The 20,756-nt window shown below is 35.4% G+C and overlaps 2 protein-coding genes across 2 annotated transcripts; one reads left to right on the top strand and one right to left on the bottom strand.

Annotated features, from left to right (window-relative positions):
- Positions 1-532: 532 nt before the first annotated feature.
- LOC132277845 (1-acyl-sn-glycerol-3-phosphate acyltransferase BAT2, chloroplastic) lies at positions 533-13,727 on the top strand. Its single transcript, XM_059779686.1, has 7 exons — positions 533-740; positions 825-868; positions 9,154-9,226; positions 11,518-11,703; positions 11,793-12,199; positions 12,364-12,465; positions 12,987-13,727. Exons 1-7 carry the CDS (start codon positions 671-673, stop codon positions 13,200-13,202), a joined length of 1,098 nt encoding a protein of 365 aa, XP_059635669.1. The 5' UTR covers positions 533-670; the 3' UTR covers positions 13,203-13,727.
- Positions 13,728-14,645: 918 nt separating this feature from the next.
- On the bottom strand, positions 14,646-20,210 carry LOC132277843 (transmembrane 9 superfamily member 8-like). The gene is made up of 7 exons (XM_059779685.1): positions 19,913-20,210; positions 17,183-17,347; positions 16,959-17,068; positions 16,738-16,846; positions 16,529-16,641; positions 16,270-16,420; positions 14,646-16,164 (listed from the first exon to the last, which is right to left on the bottom strand). Exons 1-7 carry the CDS (start codon positions 20,024-20,026, stop codon positions 15,007-15,009), a joined length of 1,920 nt encoding a protein of 639 aa, XP_059635668.1. The 5' UTR covers positions 20,027-20,210; the 3' UTR covers positions 14,646-15,006.
- Between the last annotated feature and the right edge of the window lie 546 nt (positions 20,211-20,756).

Below are 20,756 nucleotides of genomic sequence, written 5' to 3'. Positions count from 1 at the left end.
TATTTGTCTAAACTTTTTCTTGATAAGATTATTTTTAAGTGTTTACATTTTGGTAATTAAACATTGCTAAGGTGTTTACTATTTGAATGAATTCAAAAATCAAAAACTATTTTAACTGAATTTTTAAAAATCAATTATCAAAGAATTGACTGTAATCAAATTTTTGTACAATATTTTTATTTACTGAAATTGTACTTTTGGAGAAAAAAATAATAATAATAATAATAGACAATTTTTCATTTTCGCATAAGGGTCCAGGGGTAATATGCTATTTTTTCTGTTTTTTTTTGGTAAAAAGACAAGAAATTTCATTGAAGATTAAGGCAAAAAAAAAATACAATCAAATTAACTGCTATAGGATAATTCTACAACAATAACGTTTACTACTAAGAGCCGAACGTGACCATTAGCCTCTCTGGGGTTAATATGCTTATTAATGTATATTACCTTATGGGAGGTGTTATAAAATACATTTTTTTTTTTTTTTTTTTGACAGGATATACTGAATAAGACCATAACTTTAGTGAGATAGATATTTGCGAACTTCCAGAAAGGAAAATGATTTATGAAGCTTAAAAACTGTGCGTAAAAACAATAAACCCTGCAACACCGCAGAAGATGACTACAGTGGGAGAGTGAACGGGAGACAGATCTATACATAGTTTCGTCAATGGAAGTCTCATACCAGCCAAAATTCTACAACTCCGTATTCCATCCATCGATTCCACTTCATCGTCTCCGTAAGTCTCTCTCTCAAAATCTCTCTGAATCTATCTCTATCTAAAAACTTTTTTTTCATAGTTTTCTTCTTCTCCCGTGCCCAGGTACGAAGGAATCGAGGCTTTTCTTAATATCTTCCCTTCAGCCGGTAATTGCCCATATCTCTTTTATTTTTTTTCTTGAGTTGCTTTGCTCTCATCTTTTAGGGGAAACAATTTTGCAATACACATATGCACAGACACGCATAGTATATGCTTTTTCATTGTATGACAGTGATATTAAATTGGATAAGTTGTTGCTTTGAATGAAAATTCATTAATGTTGGTATATGATGTTAGGAATAATCTGATGCTTGCAACATCTTTACAATCCGGTCAATTGCCAAATAATGAGTACGGTGGAAAATTGAAATGAATGATAATGTTGAGTAGATAAGCAAATAGTTCAGTCAATTGGCAATAGGAATGGCAACAGGGCAGGTTCGTTATGGATTTTCGAAAACCCAGCGACGTACCTATGTAGTTGGGGGCGGCCTCCCCCACTGACTTTCTCTTTATCTATATTATATACTTAAAATTTTGCTAAATTTGTAATAATGCCCTGCTAAATTTTTGGTAAAACACCTGTGCATGATGGTCAATAGAAGTAATTACCTAATAAATTAATTGAAATGAAAGTATGAAATTAAAATATCAATTAATGTTAAAGTTCTTTTTTGTTTATTATGGTATTTTGAAATGCTTTTATTTTATTGTGGTCAAGCTGCCCCTTCTAGAAAAAATTATTGGTCAAACCTTCCCCACCCCGGTTATCAATCCCAAATTGCTCAAAATCCCATCCCCGCAGCATTCTTAGAATTCACACCCCGTCCCCTCCCCGTCCCGCCCCGTTACCTTTGTTCTAATCTGAAAAATTGGAAGAAAAAAGAGAGGGTCATGGATCAGATTTGAAAGAAACCCTAAAAGTTAGGGATTTATAGTATAAACTCTACAATTGTTGATTAAAGACATAGCCATGAGAAAAACATGAGATGCAACATAGAGAAGGAGAGCACTCATATCAGCATGCAATTGAAGGAGAAGAGAGAGACTTCTCCATAGATAAATAGAGAGAGAAAGGGAGAGTACCTTCGCGAACCTTGCATGTTGATTGAACTATGGCGACCATATTCATGTTGATTGGTTGGGGACAGGCCGGCGGTGGGCGTGGGAGAGCAGGAGCGGGGATGGGGCGGCTTCATGACTGGTAGTTTAACATAAACTCTTAAGACTAAAGTGAGATATGTTACACATACACAGAGGGTATTTTAAAGAATACATAAAGAGAATAAGGATATATACATAATTTGGCTATATAATCGGGGCAGGGCAGGCGGGTTACCTTTTTTGTTCTGAATTGTCTGGAACGTGGATGGTTTTGAAAGTGGAAGTCACTACATCGGTATGTTAAAAAAAATGAAATAAAGAGTTAATGAACAAAATGGCAGCAAAATTTGTTGCTTAAAAAGCCATTATCTAGTTTGGTTCCACTTAATTGATGCTAGGAGGGTAAGATTGAGGATGGATCTAAACTTTTGTATTATATTGCATAAAGCGGCTGCTTTCGTACTTAAAGCTGCATTTTCACATAAATTATTGCTTATGAGAAAAGTGATGAGGCAAATTTAAAGCAAAGACCTGAGTGTTTAAGTTCTTTCATAAGAGCTGTAGCCTGTATATATATTCTAGCGTCGAAGCTTTATAAGTGAATAAGGTTTGAAATAGAGAATTAGGAAAATTTATCTTTAAGCAATGACTTAGAAATTAGCATAGAATATTTACAAAATAATGTGTATTATTTTTAAATGAATTGCTAATAGTGGGAGGTTCTCGTATTTGGAGAACAGTAGACAATGCATTTAGATAGAGGATTTTATTTCATTTTATAAGTAAAATCAAATTTTGATAGAGGAATGTAGTGCGAATGTTTAATATTAGAATCTTTGAAATGCAGAGACTTAAGTTTTTCACTGGTGTTGATGGTTGTCATGTTGGTGAGATTATCCAATCATATTTGTCCAACATTTTTTTTTTTTTGTTTTCCTAGTTGATAGCTTAAAGTTACATCGATATTATAACTTTAAGCTATCTACAAAATCCAAAAGATGATCCATAGAAGTACAATCCCGCCCATATACTTAAAAGAATAAAGAAGATAGAATATTGTATTTAAGAGACCAAATAGGAGCTTCCTCTCCCTCAAAGGACCTCCTATTCCTCTCACGCCACAAAATACATAGGGGAGAAGCCCTCCAAGCATCTCTGACTCGGCTCTCCACTATGCACTCTTTCCAAGTCTCTAGTTGAGCTCTCCACTATACACCCTTTCCAAGTCTCTAGCATGTCAACTGTGGATTCTGGAAACACCCAAGGAAGACCAAACGCCGTCAAAAATATTGACCAAACATCCCTTGCCACTGAGCAATGAAGGAGTAGATGGTTCACAGATTCACCCGACCTCTTGCACATACAACACCAATTAACCACAATCTGGCGTTTCCTTCTAAAGTTGTCTAGAGTAAGGATACCTCCAAGGGCAGCCGTCCACGAGAAGAAGGCCACCTTCAAGGGAGCTTTTGTCTTCCAAATAACTTTCCAAGGGAAGGAGGGACCAGGAAGTTCCAACAAACTGTTAAAATAACCCCTAACCTCAAATACCCCTCTCGAGGAACTCACCCAAACCATCTCATCCATGCCCACCCCGTCCACCACCTGGCTATAAATCAAGGCAAGAAAACTCGTGATCTCGAAAAGTTCCCAATCATTGGGCTATCTTCGAAATTGCACGTCCCAAGTCACCCTCCTGTTATCGGGACAATAATAGTCAGTAACCATAGCAAGCCTATTTACAGCAATCTTGAAAAGATGAGGGAATCTACAAGCCAAGGCCAAGTCCCCACACCATTTATCCTCCCAAAACCCGACATATCTTTCGGTCCGAGCCTTAAACCGAATGCATTTGGAGAACTCATCCCAACCCTTTCGAATAAGCTTCCAAGAGCCCATGCCTGCTGGGGATCTTACCTCCCTAGACATCCACCCTCCAACTCCCTCCCCATAATGGCAAGAAACAACCTGCCTCCAGAGCTTGGACCTCTCCCTCCCAAATCTCCAAAGGCACTTTCCTAGCAAAGCTTTGTTGAACACGTCCAGTTTTTGGATTCCCTAACCCCCCCACCTTTTTGACAGGGGTACACATCCTCTCTCAATTAACCAAGTGATACTTAAACTCATCTCCCACACCACCCGACAAAAACTTCATCTGAATCTCATCAAGTCTTCGAACAACTGTCAGAGGCATAGTAAAAAGCAACATATAGTAGGTAGGAAGACTAGAGAGCGTGCTCTTCATACGAGTAACTCTCCCGCCTTCTGACAAATACTGCTTCTTCCAACCTGCAAGCCTCTTCTCAAATCTCTTAATAATTTTTTATATAAAATTTAGACTCAAGATTTCATATATACCCTTACAAAATTAACTATAAATCTAAATTAAAATATATATTTTATTGATTTTTTATAGAATAAATTTTTTCCTTTTTTTTTTTTGGGTACTAAAGTCGTTACATAAGTTTTTTTTTTTTAATTGAATTTAAATTAGGTTAATTATTATTTAAACTGGCAAAAAACAGTGGCAGCAAGTAGAGGATAGTATAAAAGGCATGGGAAAGAGGATTCTAGAGCCCTATCCTTAATTTGACACATGTTAGGTGAAGTGGGGTCCACTTGCAGTCTTGCATAATTGGGGGGATTAGGTCAAATTGGATAATTTTGGTAAATTGCATTAATTATAGTGAAACTGCATTAATTAGATCAAATTGCATCAATTAAGTTATTTGCTACTTTTATTATGCTAGAGTCAACTTTTGATTACCTCAATTGTAGGCTAATCCAAGGGTCATTAGTCCTTTTAAAAAAGGATACTATGTAACTCTGATTACTCAGTCAATGAATGAATAAAAATATTTTTGAGATTTCTTTGTGAGTGATTCACAAATTCTGAGGGGGTGAGGTCTTCTCTAGATGTGATACCTAGGCCTTGTTGGAGTGATTTCAATAGGTTTTTTCTTGTTTTCAATCCTTTCTCTCTGTTTATTTGAATTTCCAGTCACTTCTCATTTGTTTTTTTACTTTTTTACAATCGAACCTCCAAATTTCAGCCCTAGTTCTTTTAACTTTCAGCTTCTGAATTCTTTAGTTCTTAACTATTTAAGGCTTCTCCCTTGTCCTACATCAGTTTTTCCCAGCCAGAGAGAATTGGCAAAGAACGGTGGCAGCAAGCCAGCAAGTAGAGGATAGTGAAATTGTATCAATTATAGTGAAATTGTATTAATTAGATCCAATTGCATCAATTAAGATATTTGTTACTTTTATTATGCTTGAGTCAACTTGTAAAAAAGGATACTATATAACTTTGATTAATGAATAAAAATATGTTTGAGATTGCTTTGTGAGTGATTCACAAATTTTGAGGGTGTGAGGCATTCTCTAGGCGTGATGCCTAGGCCCTGTTGGAGAAATTCCAATAGATAGCTCTATTCTATTTCTTTTCCCCTTTTGTTTTTCTACAATTTTACTATCAAACCTCCAAATTTCAGGCCTAGTTCTTTGAACTTTCAGCCTTTGAATTCTGAACGTCGTTATCTATTTATGGCTGCTCTTGTGTCCTACATCATAAACTCATAATGCAATATTATTAAGTAACTAAAACTTATAGAAATGTATAAAAAATAGATTATGCATCAATTCTTGAATAAATTTTTAATTACAAAATTTTACTTCTATTTAGCAAGGGTATAAATGGAAGATCCATTGATTTAGGACTTGAAAAAAATCTCAAAAGTAGGACTTTTTGGTCTTAAGGAAAAAAATTTATGACTTATTTGTCTTTTGGTGAGAAACAGCACCTAATTAGTGGTTATTTTCCCAAGAGTTTTTCAGCCTGACCAATGTTATTAAAGGCTCAAGGAGCACCAAGGCGCTAGAAGTCCTTTGGAGTGTGCACCTTGCGCTTGAGTGATGTGAAGCGCACAATTGAAATTTTAAACTATCATAAAAGCATTCATATCTCATAATTCATATCAATATTCTAAAAATTAATATCAAATATAAAAAAGTAAATCTATCAACTTTATAAGCATTTAAGAACCATAAAACAGAGTACGAATTTGTTTTCTTGAAAGGCAAAACAGAATTTATTTATTTTTAAATGGAAAAACAGTGCAAAAAAAGAAATAAATCTATTGACAAAAAAAAAAAAAAAGGAAAAATAAAACAGTGCCAAAAAAAAAGACGCAAATACAAAAGAAGTAGATGAAGAGAGAGAAAGTTTGAAGAAAAAGGAGAAAAAACCGAGCCCAAAAAAAAGAAAAAGACAGAGAGAGAAGATAACTAGATGAAGAGAGAAGTACGCAAAGATGAGAGGAGAGAGAAGTAGAGGGGAAGAGAGAGAAGAAGAAGAAAGAATTGACATGGCTTCATCGTTTATCTCTGCAACTAGGGCTTTGTTGTTGGTCTCACAGTCTCATTCTTTCTATGTTCGGTTGACACTTTGACTCTCGGGCTTTCTTATTTGTTTATTCTTTTGAGCAAAAGTTCCTTCTCTCGTAAGCTTAGGCTTTATTAAGTTGCCAAAAGTACCCTTTTTGGCTGAAGAAATATAATAATCATTTTTAAAAAAAAAAAACAAGAACAGTGAGGCGTGCCTAACAAATAGGACGAGGCGCAACCGATGCACGCGCCTAGTAAACATCAGTGAGCTTGGGATGACAATAGGCGCTAGATCTGCGCCTCGAGCCTAGGCGGGCCTTTAACAACACTCGGCCTGACACCTTTGGAACCCTTGGTCCTGCTGTTGATGTGAAGTCAAAATCCTTGCCACGAGATTGTTGAGATTTACTGAAGAACCTCATAGCACGTGGCAAAAGAGATCAGAATGCCTACTACCCAAGTAACCCAAATAATATCACTCTTTTTCCCTGGTCTTTATTTTTTATTTTTTTATTTTTTTAGATCAAAAGATGCTTCTACATCCAATACTATTTTGTTCTCATCTGTGGGTGCTTCAAGTTTCTCAGTTTTATTTAGAAGACAGCCTTCTGGAAACTAAATCTGCAAACTTGGACTGTAGAGTGGAAGAACACTTTTGATTGCAACTCTTTCTTCGAGGATATTTTTGCACCTTCCTTTTCTTTCTCTAAACTCATTTGGCCTCTTCCAAAGAATAAGTAAACACAGCTTTCTTCTCATAGACATATGAAAAAGAAATAAATAAGGAATCTTATATTCTTCTTTTTCTCCTTTATCAGTTTGTAAATTTGATTTGAATCATATTTTCCAAATTAGACAGTCGTTGGTTCCCTCCTACTGTTATTGTAAGAAGAAGAAAGATCTCCAGATGGTTTCTGTAGATTTTGCAAAAGCAAAATGACAGGGCCCCATAGATTAAATATGGTAGGTTTTAGAAAAGAAAACGAGTCACAAACAGATGAATTGATCTGCTGAACAACATTTATGATGCACTTATGACAGATAAGAACAGTTGTGTGGTAAATAAGTGAATTTCCTATTACAGTAGGGTTAATTGAGGATCTACATTAAATTTGTATCTCTATGTCTTACTTATTAATAAACTAACAGAACACTTCCGTAAGCCTTTCCTCGTTTGAACTTCACCCCGATTTACGATTAGTAGGGTTGAAGCTAAACATATGAAATGTAACTTGGGTAAATCTAGAAATGCAAGTTGGAATATAGTGAACATCAGTGGTCAAGAGATACCAAAAAATGAATGTTTTACCACAAAAAGAGAGAAATTGAATATGATGCTAATTATAATATTATAGCATGATAGGTTAAATGGAGAAGTGCTTTTGGCATTCTGTGTGATCGGCATTTCCTTCTAAAGTACAAAAGTGAAATCTATAAAACAGTTATTATACCGATCATACTTTTTGTTTCCCTAAATGGGGTGATTTTATCAAGAAGAAACTTTTAAAAAAGTACAGAGAATGGTGAAGGCAACCATTTTTTTGTCGAATCATTGATAAGAATTTTCTTCAAAGGAAATGAAAAAAACCATTTCCAATACAAAGCAAAAATGAAAATAAACATGACCAAAAATAGCAACCGGAAGTAAATCATGATAAAGGAAACATAAACTCCCAAGTCTTGAAACTGCAAGTTCAGCAACTGCAAACAATCCCGCATAATCGAGTGAGTGACTTCTCTAGGAAATCTCCTGATGCCCTCATGAAGTGCAGAATTCTTTTCTCTCCAAATGGACCCTAAGGTTGTAGAGAATAAACATTTAAGGAGTCTAGATCTCATGGACTTTGTCCTAGCATCAACCAACAACCAGTCCACAAACTGATCCAATGAAGTAACTGCAGGAAAAGTCAAATGAAGCAAATCAAATAACTGCCCAAACAGCGGCAGCAACAGGGCAAGGAGACAAAAAGGTGATCAGAATCATCCCTTTCCCCATAGCAGCAAGTTGGATCCCTTTTCCATGTATATTTGCTGAAGTAGGAATGGCACTCTCTAAAACAAGAGAGGAGGTAAAAAATGCTCTAGGTCTACAATGTTTCCAAACAACCCTGTACCACTTGACTTTAGTCTTTATCCCTATGCATCCTGATTTTGTCCCATATTGCCCTGAAGCTAATTAATCCATATTTCCATTTGATAACATTAACATCCATACCAGAATGAATAGAAATAGACATTATATAGTCCTTTACACACTGGCAAAAATGCAGGAAGATCCCATTGACCATTAACTATAACAGATGAAATCCATCTTGTTTATCCAAGTCTCTACACAATCTGCTACCAAACTTTTGGAACATTTTAATTTACTTTTTTGAAGAAAGGTTGGGTGGCTAAGAAACAATAAATTCATAAAATAAATGTGGCCAAAATGCAAATATGGTGTACGTATTACTTTTCTTCCTTTCTCTGATGGTTGAATGGACTAATACTCCCTCCGTCCCATAATAGTTGTCCATCTTTCCTTTATAAGTTGTCCCAAAATACTTGTCCATTTACCAAATTTAAACAACATATTTCACATCTTTCCATAAAATACCCTTAAAATTTAAAAAAAATTCAAACTTGATTATATATATATTTAAACTTGAAAGGGTAACTTTGTAATTTTCAAAGGGGACAATGCAATAATTACATGTCCCCTTAAAAAGTTCTATTCCCCATAGGGGACATCTATTATGGGACAGAGGAAATATAAAATTTGGATTTGGGATACATTTCAACATAATGCCAATCTGTGTCCATTCCTTACACAATTCTCTTATTGATTCTTGTGATAAATTGTACTGCTATAGTTGCAACTTATCTGCTGCATGACTCTGTTGCTGACTTTCAATTTCTGCAGTTGCATATTCGTAATGGACTCTGTGTTGGGCCCTCTCCATATAAGCAATTAATTTGTAGGAACTCAATAAATTGTAAGTATTTTTCTTTCTAGTGTACTATATTTTTAACCTTTGATTTTGCATTATAATGCTTCTTATCCAGAAACTCTGAATAATTTTGTCACATGCTATGTGCTTCTTCATTTACTAAATTATATTATTCAATCTGAATCATCTCTCTAAGTCGATTTGGTGTATAACGCTATCACATAAATGAATTGATGATTTATTTATTTTCTTTGCCTTCTCTAGAACTATTGTTAAGGAAAACAATCATTGCCCTTGGCCCATCTTACTCATCCTTTCTTGAATGAGTCTATTTCTAGTGTCCTCGTTGCAGTATTGTTCTCAATCAATCATAGTTCTCAGTTATATCGTTTTGCAATAAAGTAACTCTACTCAACAAAGCCTTTTCCCAACTACTTTGGGCAGTTGCATGAATTTTATTTTTTTCATTCTGCTCTATCTAAGGCTATATGATATATGTTATCATAATCTCCGTATAAACTTCAGGTTCAGGTTCAGGTTCAGGTTCATATTGGTCTTGACAAATTCTTTAACAAACCCTTCCTCCTTTTTTTGGGTTTGGGACCTGCTGTGTACAGATAAGGCTTTAAAAATAGTAGAGTCGTAGTACCAAAATTGACGCCACAAGTGATTATAGTTCATACATAAATTGGTGTTACTTAGTAAATTATTTCCCACATTTTCGAATGATTGCCAATGAGGCAATGATCTATGAAGCACTGACATGGGACACGGGTACGACACGACACGAACACGGCGATACAGCAAATTAAAAAAATTTAAGTCAAGTATGCTGCAAGGATCAACAATAAATTAATAATATAATTTTTTTTATTTTGTATAAAATTTTAGTTTTTGCTCAAATTCTAAGTTATATTCACACATATCTCATTTAAATTAGCCCCACCAGCATATTCTTCTTTTGAAACCCACAGACCCAAATTCCATTATATATCTATATATTCAAAAGGTACCATTTCTATCCTTGTAACCAAACTGGGTGGAAAAAGAAGGCGATAAGATTGTAATCTTATCCGGTTATCCCCTCTCTTCCTCACTCTTTCTTTCACAGCTCTGTGCCTCTGTTACTCTCTCGCTCTTCCAGACAACCTCTCTTCACCTCTCTCTTCCTCTCTCTCTCTCATTCAAGGCTCTCGGATTTATCTCTTCCAGAGGCTCCTCTCTCATCCCCATCATCTCTTCACATATTTAGATAACTCTTTTATCTCAACTCTATACATCTCTTTGAATACATGCAAATATACACACATATATATTTATATACCATATACATCCCCCGTCTAAAAAAAACTATGAACAGCCATAGGTGTTTTCTCCGATGTGTCCAATAGTGTGTCCAATTTTTAAAAAGAAAGAAAAAAGAGCACACTTATGCAGTGTGTCGGACAAGGGTACAGCACCCCTGTTGCGCGTGTCTTTGCTTTAGAGCCAATGATTATGTCTTCTGTTTGTTTGACATATATATTCAGGATTTCTTTCCAAAGCAGATGTTACGTTCATAGCTTAGTATGATGGTGTTTGCAGATACCTTGCACGGTACAATTGGCTATTTTTAGTAATTAGGTATATCGTTGTGAATGCTTGGTCAGCCACAGAAATCTTATGTTTTGCAATCTTGTAATGAAGTCTTTTCTGTTAGGACAAATTTACGAGTCCACTGTGATATAGGTGACAATTATGGTTGCAAAAGAATAATTATCTTTTGAGAAATGATTTCATTGTGCTTACCATGTTTCATTAAGAGTTTACATTTCTCTTTCATTTTATGACAACAGTAAATATTACTTCGCCACTTTTTCAATATTATACAATTTTATCTGCCTTGAACCGAGATCTGACCATTTATATCCAAAGTTGTTAACTTGTTACTTTGCTGAAATCCTCAAAACCTCAGTCCTTATCCATGCATGTGCATGTCATCATGCCAAAGTTCAAGTATTGCCATCTCAAGTCATAATTTTGTTGAGATTATTGCCAAATATTATAATCTGAGTGGATGGTACATGATGTTATTGTTACTGGTGTGGATAGCCACCCAAAACAATCCTTGAAACCTTCTCCCGATGTATATATGCTCAATTTCTTTCTTTCCTTTTTCCTTTTACAAGAAAATATATAAATATATTACAGAAGCCACAGGACTCTGTATTTATGTTCAATGTGTTGTAATATTCATCCTTTCTTTCTATGAGGTTCCATAATTTATTTGATCTGCAGCAAAATAAAACTTCTTTTCATCTGTTTATTTTATCTTTTTCCTTCTGTGGACATTACAGGTAGAAATTTATTCGATCTGAAGAAATATGCATGTGCATCTTGGTGCTCTTTCGGCCCAAAGGAGAAATTTTTTAGACTATCTTATAATGATAGATTGCATAAACAGAATAAACAGACAAGATACATAGTCGTAAGATCTGAACTTTCTGGCACTGGGACGCCTGATGCTTCCTATCAGTTATCAGGTTTCTTTTGACGTGCCTTTAAGTAATTTCTCTTTTTCAGTGTCAATTTTCTAATTCTTAAGGTGATTATTTTATATCTTTAAGTGCAGAACTTCAGCTGGGTGCAAAATTTAGAGGAATTTGTTTTTATGCTGTTAGTGCATCTGTTGCCATTTTCTTGTTTGTGCTGATGTTGGTGGCGCATCCCTTTGTGCTCTTATGGGATCGATACCGTAGAAAAACTCATTACCTTATTGCCAAAATTTGGGCTTTTTTGACTGTCACTCCATTTTTGAAGATCAAGTTTGAGGGATTGGAGAATCTACCTGCACCAGATACTGCTGCTGTATATGTGTCCAACCACCAGAGCTTTTTAGACATATTCCCTCTACTCACTCTTGGGAGAAGCTTCAAATTCATTAGCAAGACTTCAATTTTCCTCTTTCCTGTTATTGGATGGGCAATGTTTTTAATGGGTGTTATTCCTTTAAAGCGCATGGACAGCAGAAGCCAATTGGTATTCTTTTCCTGTTTTATCTTTTTAATTACTTCATTCTCCAATGATGCAATTGTGTTCATCCTGTTTGGGTTCCAATGTAAACAATACTGTATTTTCACAATTTTTTTAGAACTTACGGTCTTGCTTGTAAGTTATTAAATTTTGAATTTTATTGGCCGCAGGAATGTCTTAAACGGTGCATGGATCTAGTTAAGAAGGGAGCATCTGTTTTTTTCTTCCCAGAGGGTACTCGAAGTAAAGATGGAAAATTAGGAACTTTCAAGGTGACATCTATGTTAGAATTCTTATTTGACATGTGCATGTTTTGCCTTATTTAAAGTCAATGAGGAAATTTAAAATTAAAACCTAACAACTGTTTGGCTTCTGAGAAGAATTGGATAAAAAGAGGAAAAGGATTTCTTGCTTCCATCTTCTCAAAAACAAGATGTAGCACAGATTTGTACCAAAATCACAACCAACATTTGTTCTTTAGTCTACTCTAATACTTTGCACAGTGATGAGATTTTGGTAGATTTCACTATGTGGTGGATTAAGGCTCAAGTGTAGCAAATTGGGATTGAACATATTTATAGGGTGAAATCACTTTGGGGAAGTGATACCTTGTAAATTATGGATTGTCAAATGCTCAAATGTGTCTTCCTGCTTCTTTGTGTTTATTTTTATTTTTACCTGGTCGCTTCTATTTTATTTTCATTATTGGTAACAACGGTCTGCCACCAAGGAATTCGTAGACCCCCAATGGTTTTTCTAATTTGGATCATTTTATCCTGTTGGTCATTTGTAGAAAGGTGCATTCAGTGTTGCGGCAAAAACCAGAGTACCAGTGGTTCCCATTACTCTTATTGGAACCGGAAAAATCATGCCTGTGGGAAAGGAGCGTATACTAAATACAGGATCTGTAAAAGTTGTCATCCACAAGCCTATAGAAGGAAATGATCCTGATGTTTTATGCAATGAAGCTAGAAACACAATTGCTGGTGTGCTTACTCATCTAGACTAAGAGATTCACTGGAATAGTCTCTGTTGGGTTTTCATGTCCAACTATTGAGGGCCCTGTGGTGGATTGAGGAAATATAGTTGAAGAGTTATTGCTTCTGATGGCTGGAGTTATGCAATGTTATTGATTTTTTCACTGTTAGCCGATTATTTTTTCAAAGTATTAACAACTAACAACACTATGCAACCTTCATTTAACTAATAACACTATGCAGCAGCCTGTTAAGACCTGCAACTCCATTGAACTAGAAAGGTTGGTTGCAAATATTAGTTGACAGGATCAAAGTTAACCTGAGAAAAACTTGAAGTAGATTATATTGTAAACAGAATAAATACTCTCTCTCGCTGAACAGAAATAAAGAGTCTCACACACGTCCACCCACCCACGTGTGTGCACATATCCCTTTTAATTTCTATTCCTTCTTGTTTGTGAGATAGGAACAGTTTCAGTGGTCAAACAAATGTTATTCTGCTCTGGTTCTTGGAAGTAATCGAGCAATGCAAAAATTAGACTTTTTTTAATTGGCAATATATGTCTGTTGACTCGTATGCCTGCCTTATTCTACTGCTGATTTTAATGCCTTGACAGTATTTACTCTCTTGTCATGTTCCGTGTTTGTAGCTTATCTTTGGCTCCTTAACAATTTCTTCTTGCATCACCATCCTTGTACAATCTGCATTTGACATGCAGATGTTCTGTTCTGCAGATCTTTTTCGTGTTTAAGCAGGTTTTCAGTTGATGCGGTTGCATTCAAATTTGTTTGGGTTACCCTATGCCTGTAAATGCTTTTAGTTTGCACCAGAGTTGCCACATTTTGAGATCCTTTCTGGTTAGAATAGTCACAGTTTTTATAATCCCCTCCGGAACTGGTGGGCAACTAGCATGTGCCTCTTGTTAGTTTTAATAATACCATATATTCCAACTGATAGGACACAATTATGATAATATAGCTGTGGAGGAACTTATTGCTTTTTAGTACATAAAATGCCATCAGAATCAAATAGCAACTAATTTCAAGGTTGCTATCTTATGTATTTTAGTTCCCTATTGTTGGGTTTAATATACCTGGGAAAATTATTTCCCAATTGTTGAACGGATAATAGAATGTTGGGCTGTCAAAATAAACCTTAAAAATAATGACAATGCAGTTACCCGGAATGATTTTGTTACCGGTCTCTCAAAGAGATCCAATACACCACCCCACCAATGGTGGTGATTGGCACCAGCAACCGAACCGGTCACCACCATTGGTTGGTGTAATGGACCTCTTCAGCATTGAAGAACATATTGGTTCGTAAGGGCTCTAATAAAGACACAAGCAAGAATGGTGAATTCAATGCCTGCTTTCCTGTTACTAATAACTGTCAGCAGCTCCGGTGCAGCAGGAAACAAAAATCTAAAAAACAATGGTTAGCTCTATTAAGGATAAATTGAGAAATAACAAAATGGAGAAATAAGTTAATTTCACATTACAAAAACCCAACAATCGTGTCATACAAGAATATCCCTTTAATATTTTCTACGACAGGCAGTCCTTGAAGACAGGGAAATTACTTAAGCATCCTCCCAAAGGTTTCAATACATAACAGTATAGAAATGTGAAAAAATAACAAAAATTTAAACAAAATCGAAATGGGTTGGGAAAGAAGAAGTAAAGCAATTTCTATTATATGATTTCAAATTTAAACTAAACCCCAAAGTTGACTTGGGAAGTAATAAGAGCAGCCTGCATTACTGATTCACCGTGAAACAAATCTATGCATTGTCAAGACATAAACCAACCATTTTTACCTTCACATTCTATCACTTAATCAATCTTAACTGATGAGTAGATGAGCCTAGTGAACCAAAAACATGCATAGAAACCAATTGTACCAGTGAGCACGAAGAAGGCATAAGACACAATCAGCATGTAACCAAAGTATAAGATGCCAGAAACTGGCTTTGTGATCTCGAGCTTTGTGAAGAAGTAGAATGCAGCATATAGGAACAGGTAGAGGGCCGAAGATCCCGATGTCAAGTAAGACCTCCACCACCATAGGTAATCCTCACTACAAAGCTGGAAATAGCAGAGTACGATTGTGATCTCAGCACAAGTGACAACTAGGATGATGAAGACAATGAAGAGGAAACCAAAGATGTAATAGAATTGATGCAACCAGATTGAGGTGAGGATAAAAAATAGCTCGATAAATACAGCTCCAAATGGAAGTATGCCTCCAATAAGGATAGAGAAAACCGGGTTCATGTACCACGCCTGTTCAGGTATCTGCCTCGGAATTTTGTTGGTTTTCACAGGATCCTCAATGGCTGGCTTCTTAAACCCCACAAAACTTCCCACAAAAACAAGAGGGACAGAGATGCCAAACCATAAAAATACTAACGCTATCATGGTACCAAATGGCACTGCCCCCGAAGATTTCTCACCCCAAATGAGGGCATTCAAGACAAAGAAAATAGCAAAGATAGATGCAGGGAACATGAAAGCCGTTTTAAGAGTGATACTCTTCCATTCAGTTCCTTTGAACATCTTGTAGAGACGGGCTGAAGAATAACCAGCGAACAGGCCCATGAAGACCCAAAGTAAAAGCATGGCTGTCATCAACCCACCTCGGTTTGAGGGAGAGAGGAAACCAAGAATGGCAAATATCATCATAACAAGTATCATCCCAAAAAACTGAACACCTGTCCCCACATAAACACACAGGAGATCCGAATTTGTAGGCGGTCTGAAAACATCCCCGTGAACCAGTTTCCACCCTGTCTCTTCTTGGGCTTCTTCCTGGGTTTCTAACTGGTTGTATTTGGAGATGTCACGGTATAATGTCCGTAACATTATCATTGCCACCATGCCCGAGAGGAAAAGAACTATCATCAACGAATTGACAATTGAGAACCAGTGAATTTGATCATCAGCCATTAGAAGGTATGTATCCCACCGAGAGGCCCACTTCACATCACTCTCCTGCAGTAGTGGGGCAAACACGATTCACCAAGGGAAAACATAGAAAATATAAACTAAAAACATTAGCAGCAAAGTTGTTCCTTTCTATGAGATAAAGGGACTCACTATGAACTCAACATCATACGTGAAGATAATTTCCTTCTTATCATCAACCTCTTGAGGAGAGTCAGAGCTGGTAACCAAGCGTTTAGCATGGGGATCACAGGTTGTTAAACGGGTCCTGTCATTCCATTCACCTTCGAATTCGTGTTTAACACTGATTCCACCAAAAATATTCCAAAATTATAACACGAGCATAAACTACCTCTAGAGAGATATTTGCACCGACAGTGCATTAAAGCAAGAAGCGAATGTGATGTATGACCTGAATGGTTTGACTTCAAATCCCACAATCCTTGCATAGTCTGTTTGTGCATCCTTGTGAAACTTGACAGTGAATGTTAAGTGGTTGTGGATAAAATATTTTTCCTCCTTGCTCTGCAGAAATTAAATAAAATTAGTCAAAAAAAAAAATTGTTCTTGTATAGACACGAGACAAAGTCCAATAGTGCAATGACAAATTTTGGTACTTACTCCAGCATACTGTCCTTTCAGACCAACGTGGTAGCCATGTTGATACACAATGGAAGAGTCCTGATCTCTCCTTCGTATGGGAAAAACTACAGGAAGATTATCCAAAATCCTGTCAATGCAACCGAAAACATGAATAAATTATACAATAACTTGAAAGCATTTTGCAATTTGTGAAAATATTTAAAATTAAAAATATAAGATTCCTCAGAAAAGTGCCTCACATGTTCACCCGATACTCATCATCTATCTTTTCCTTAAATTCCTTTGCACTTTTCGCGTCAAGTGTTTTACGACATACAATATTGCACATTTGAGGTTCTCGCATTTTAAACTACAACAAAAAACTTCAGTAAGAAACTCAGTGTGTAAAAAAAATAAAATAAAAAAGAAATGGAATTTAGAAGGCAAAAGAGAACAAATGAATTATCTGAGAAATTTTACTGACCACATAAGGAGAATTCTCAATACGATCACCACGAAGAACTTCACCAAGATTTTCAGCACTATCAACTATTTTCCCTGGCTTGCAGTAAGGAACGGAATAATACGAGTATGGAAGCTGTGTTTTTGTAGAGGTCAGTTTGTTCACTTTCACCTTCAAAAGATCCCCCTGCACCAAATGGACATTAAACTTACTATAGCCTCAAAGAAAAGGTCATTATAGCTATCCCATTTTAAGATGTGGCTTTTAATTTTTCTATTGTATTGGTAGTGAATGGATTACCAAATTTACCCGTGGTGGGTCCACAATGATGTGATGATGTTTTGTATTTATAAGTTCAAAGCAAGAAGGGAAAATTGGGAATCTTGTAGTATTGGGACAAATCATTTTGGGACAGCTAAATATGAAAACGTAGACACTTATAATGAGACGGAGGGAGTGACAAACAAACAAACACAAAGCAAGTACAGGAATGCATCCATATTACCCATCTCATTGAGGTCACTAAGCAACAAATCCCTGTCACCGTCATAAGGGCGCAAAAACAGCAAATGATGCACATACCTGGGATTTTGCATACTTCAAAATGACACTTAAATATGCATATGAGGATGCTTTTTACCGCGTGTGTTTGTGTGTATAACTCCACAGATCCAACAAACAAGAGGATTGAGGCATCATCAAGACAATAAATGAATAATCTACGGTTTACAACACTCGGTTTGACCAACCAGAACAAAAAAATCACAGACCTCATGAGTTCTTCAACATCCAAATGCAAAATTTATCTTTTAGCAGGTCATTGACATTGGTAACAAAATGCACAATGGCTGGACCAGAAGAAATCCAGATAAAATCATGTCCAGAAAATTTACTCAGAAAACAAAGGTATGCCCAAAGAAAAGTAATTTTGGCCTGCCAACAGGATGGGAGGAACTCCAAAAAGTAAGCAGATGTCCCTTTACATACTTTTTGGGTGTGCTTTAGAGCTCGTTTGGGATTACTTTTCAACTGCTTAACAGCGCTTTTATTTTGAAAAATTGCGTTTAGATGTGTTTTTTTTTCTTTTTCTTTTTTTTTTTTTTTCCTGAATTCGTTTAGATGTGTTTGGTAACCATTAAAAGTGCTTTTAATAGTAGCTAGAATTTGCAGTTTTTAAAACTGCGTTCTGAGTAGAAGTTGAATATTTTAGATAACTCTTTTTCCTAAGACAATTTTGTCCTTTTTTTATTTTTTATAAAGATAATTACACTCCTTCCTTTATGTAGTTGCTATTGTAAAAAATCGTAACATACTATTAAAGGACATTGTTGTAAAATTAGCAAAATAGAAGTGTTTTAAAAAAATAATGTTACCAAATAAATTAAAAAATAATTTAATTGTGAAAAGTATTTATTATAATGTGTCACCAAACACCTAACATGCTTTTTACAGACCGAAATTTTTTGACAGCTCTACTGATAAAAGCATTTTTTTATTCCAACAGCAACCCCAAACGGGCTCTTAATCTATTTCAATTGCTTGCCCATATTTCAATTGTTCTTGCTCCATTTAGAGTAGAGACAAATATATCATACTGCAGTTACAAAGCTTTTTTTTTAATCTTCATACTACACAATATTGGACTAGTAAAAGCTATTATGAAAAGAAAAATAGAAGAGAAAAGATCCAACTTCACCGAACATATATTGTTATCATCATAAAAAAGGAACATAGAAAATCTAGAGTGACCAACAAAGCCACTAGAAAACTTATGCAGTGAAGAATCTCGTGGCAGAATTTATATCCATTGCAATCTCTAAGGTGGAGTTAGAAATAGCTACTTGTAGAATCTTAATAATCTCTACCGTCGATGTTCTTCATTTCCCACCAAGGTTAGCATAATATATGATCATGAACCAATACATTTAACAAATCATTGTTAATCAGCCAAAAAACATCTTAATTTCTACATCACTTAATGCAAGGTTTGCACAGTGAGGGCTCGGAATGAACCATTAAACAGCCCCAACTAGTGAACAGTACACATAATGAAGAACAAATTATCCAAACCACAGGTAATACACCAGCAATCTTGATCACATCCAACATTTGGAGACCATTTCAAAAGCTTTAATTTTCCTAATTATAATTAAGAAGACAACCGAATTGAAAATGATTTCAATAAAAAAGATGGGAACTTCTTAAGTCGCAGAGAAGGGAGGAACCAAGATCTTGACTCCCTAACATGACATCACTAGCACTAATGTTTAAATAAGGTTCTGAATTGTTAGTTTTCTTTTTTTCCTAGTTTTCTGGATTGTTAGTTTGTCACCCTCAGCGCATGCAATTACATGCAAGTGTTTGTATAAACTATTACAGCAACGAACATTTAGTTTAAGATGCACATAGTGTACATAAATATATATATATATGTACACACACACACACAAATATATATTCATATTTATATAAGCTGACAAAATAACAAGACGTTAAGATTCACCACACCAATTCATCGAATCGAGAACCACAATAGTAGATATATGAATGAATCGCAATAAACTGAACAACGAGAAAGCATGTTTTCAAACAAATAATTACAAAACAATCAACTTTATTCATTGAAGGCCATAACTGACACAGATCTTACAAAATTCAACAAAATCACGCAAAATGTGAAGACTAGGTCAAACCACCAAATTAACAAGATCTAACACTAAACTCTAACAAACGCATAATTATACAACTTACCTTGTGAAAATCTTCGGGAGCGACACCGGGAAGGTAAAAACAGTGTCCACGAATGATGAGCAATAGGGTCACAAAGATCCATAGATGAAATACGAGAGGCCTTCGAATCGCCATGGCCACTTACAGTGGGAAACAATACCAAAACCGAAGATCTAGATCCAGAGATGCTCCCTTCTCTCTCTCCCTAACTTTCTCTCTCTATAAAGCTCTGTGTCTCTCTAGTCTGGGATCAAATAGCACGGGAAGAACGATAACCAAATTGGGGGTTACAAAGCTGAAATTTAAAAATGAATATTTGCCGTTGATCGTCCTATAAGTAGAAGGGACAAACGGTTGACATTATATAGAAATTACCGACGGTGATTATTATTTCGATCATATAAAGAAAAGGACAAATTCACTTTGCAGAATTTCTCTCAAACCCTTTTTGTTTCATGAAACGTGATTTTAGCCCCCCCTGGCTTATTTTTTTACGCAGTGTGACCCTTACTTAACCAAACGATTAAATGCACTTCTTTTTTAAAAAGTGTAAATAAAAAAAGTTTCCGTAATGCTTAAATTATTGAGGAGTGCTAGTACTGTCATTCCACAGTAATTTATTAATTTTAAATGCATTCATTTCTTGTTTCTTATTTTTAATGGAGTTCTACAAACATTATTTTTTTAAAACAAAATTATTGTTTGAGATAGATCAAGATAGGAGAGAGACCAAAGACTTGCAAGATAACTTAAAAAGGTAATTTTATCTTTACAAAAATAAAAAAAATAATATTTTAAGAGTCTAATAAGAATAAAAAATAATTAATTAATATATTTAAAATTAACTAATTTTAACAACAAACTG

Source organism: Cornus florida, unplaced genomic scaffold (genome assembly GCF_030987335.1).
Source record: "Cornus florida cultivar Cherokee Brave unplaced genomic scaffold, ASM3098733v1 CherokeeBrave_3.0.0_Hap2_Chr10, whole genome shotgun sequence".
NCBI lineage: Eukaryota > Viridiplantae > Streptophyta > Magnoliopsida > Cornales > Cornaceae > Cornus > Cornus florida.
Note: the sequence above shows the minus strand (reverse complement) of the source record. Positions and strands in the feature narration are given on the sequence as shown.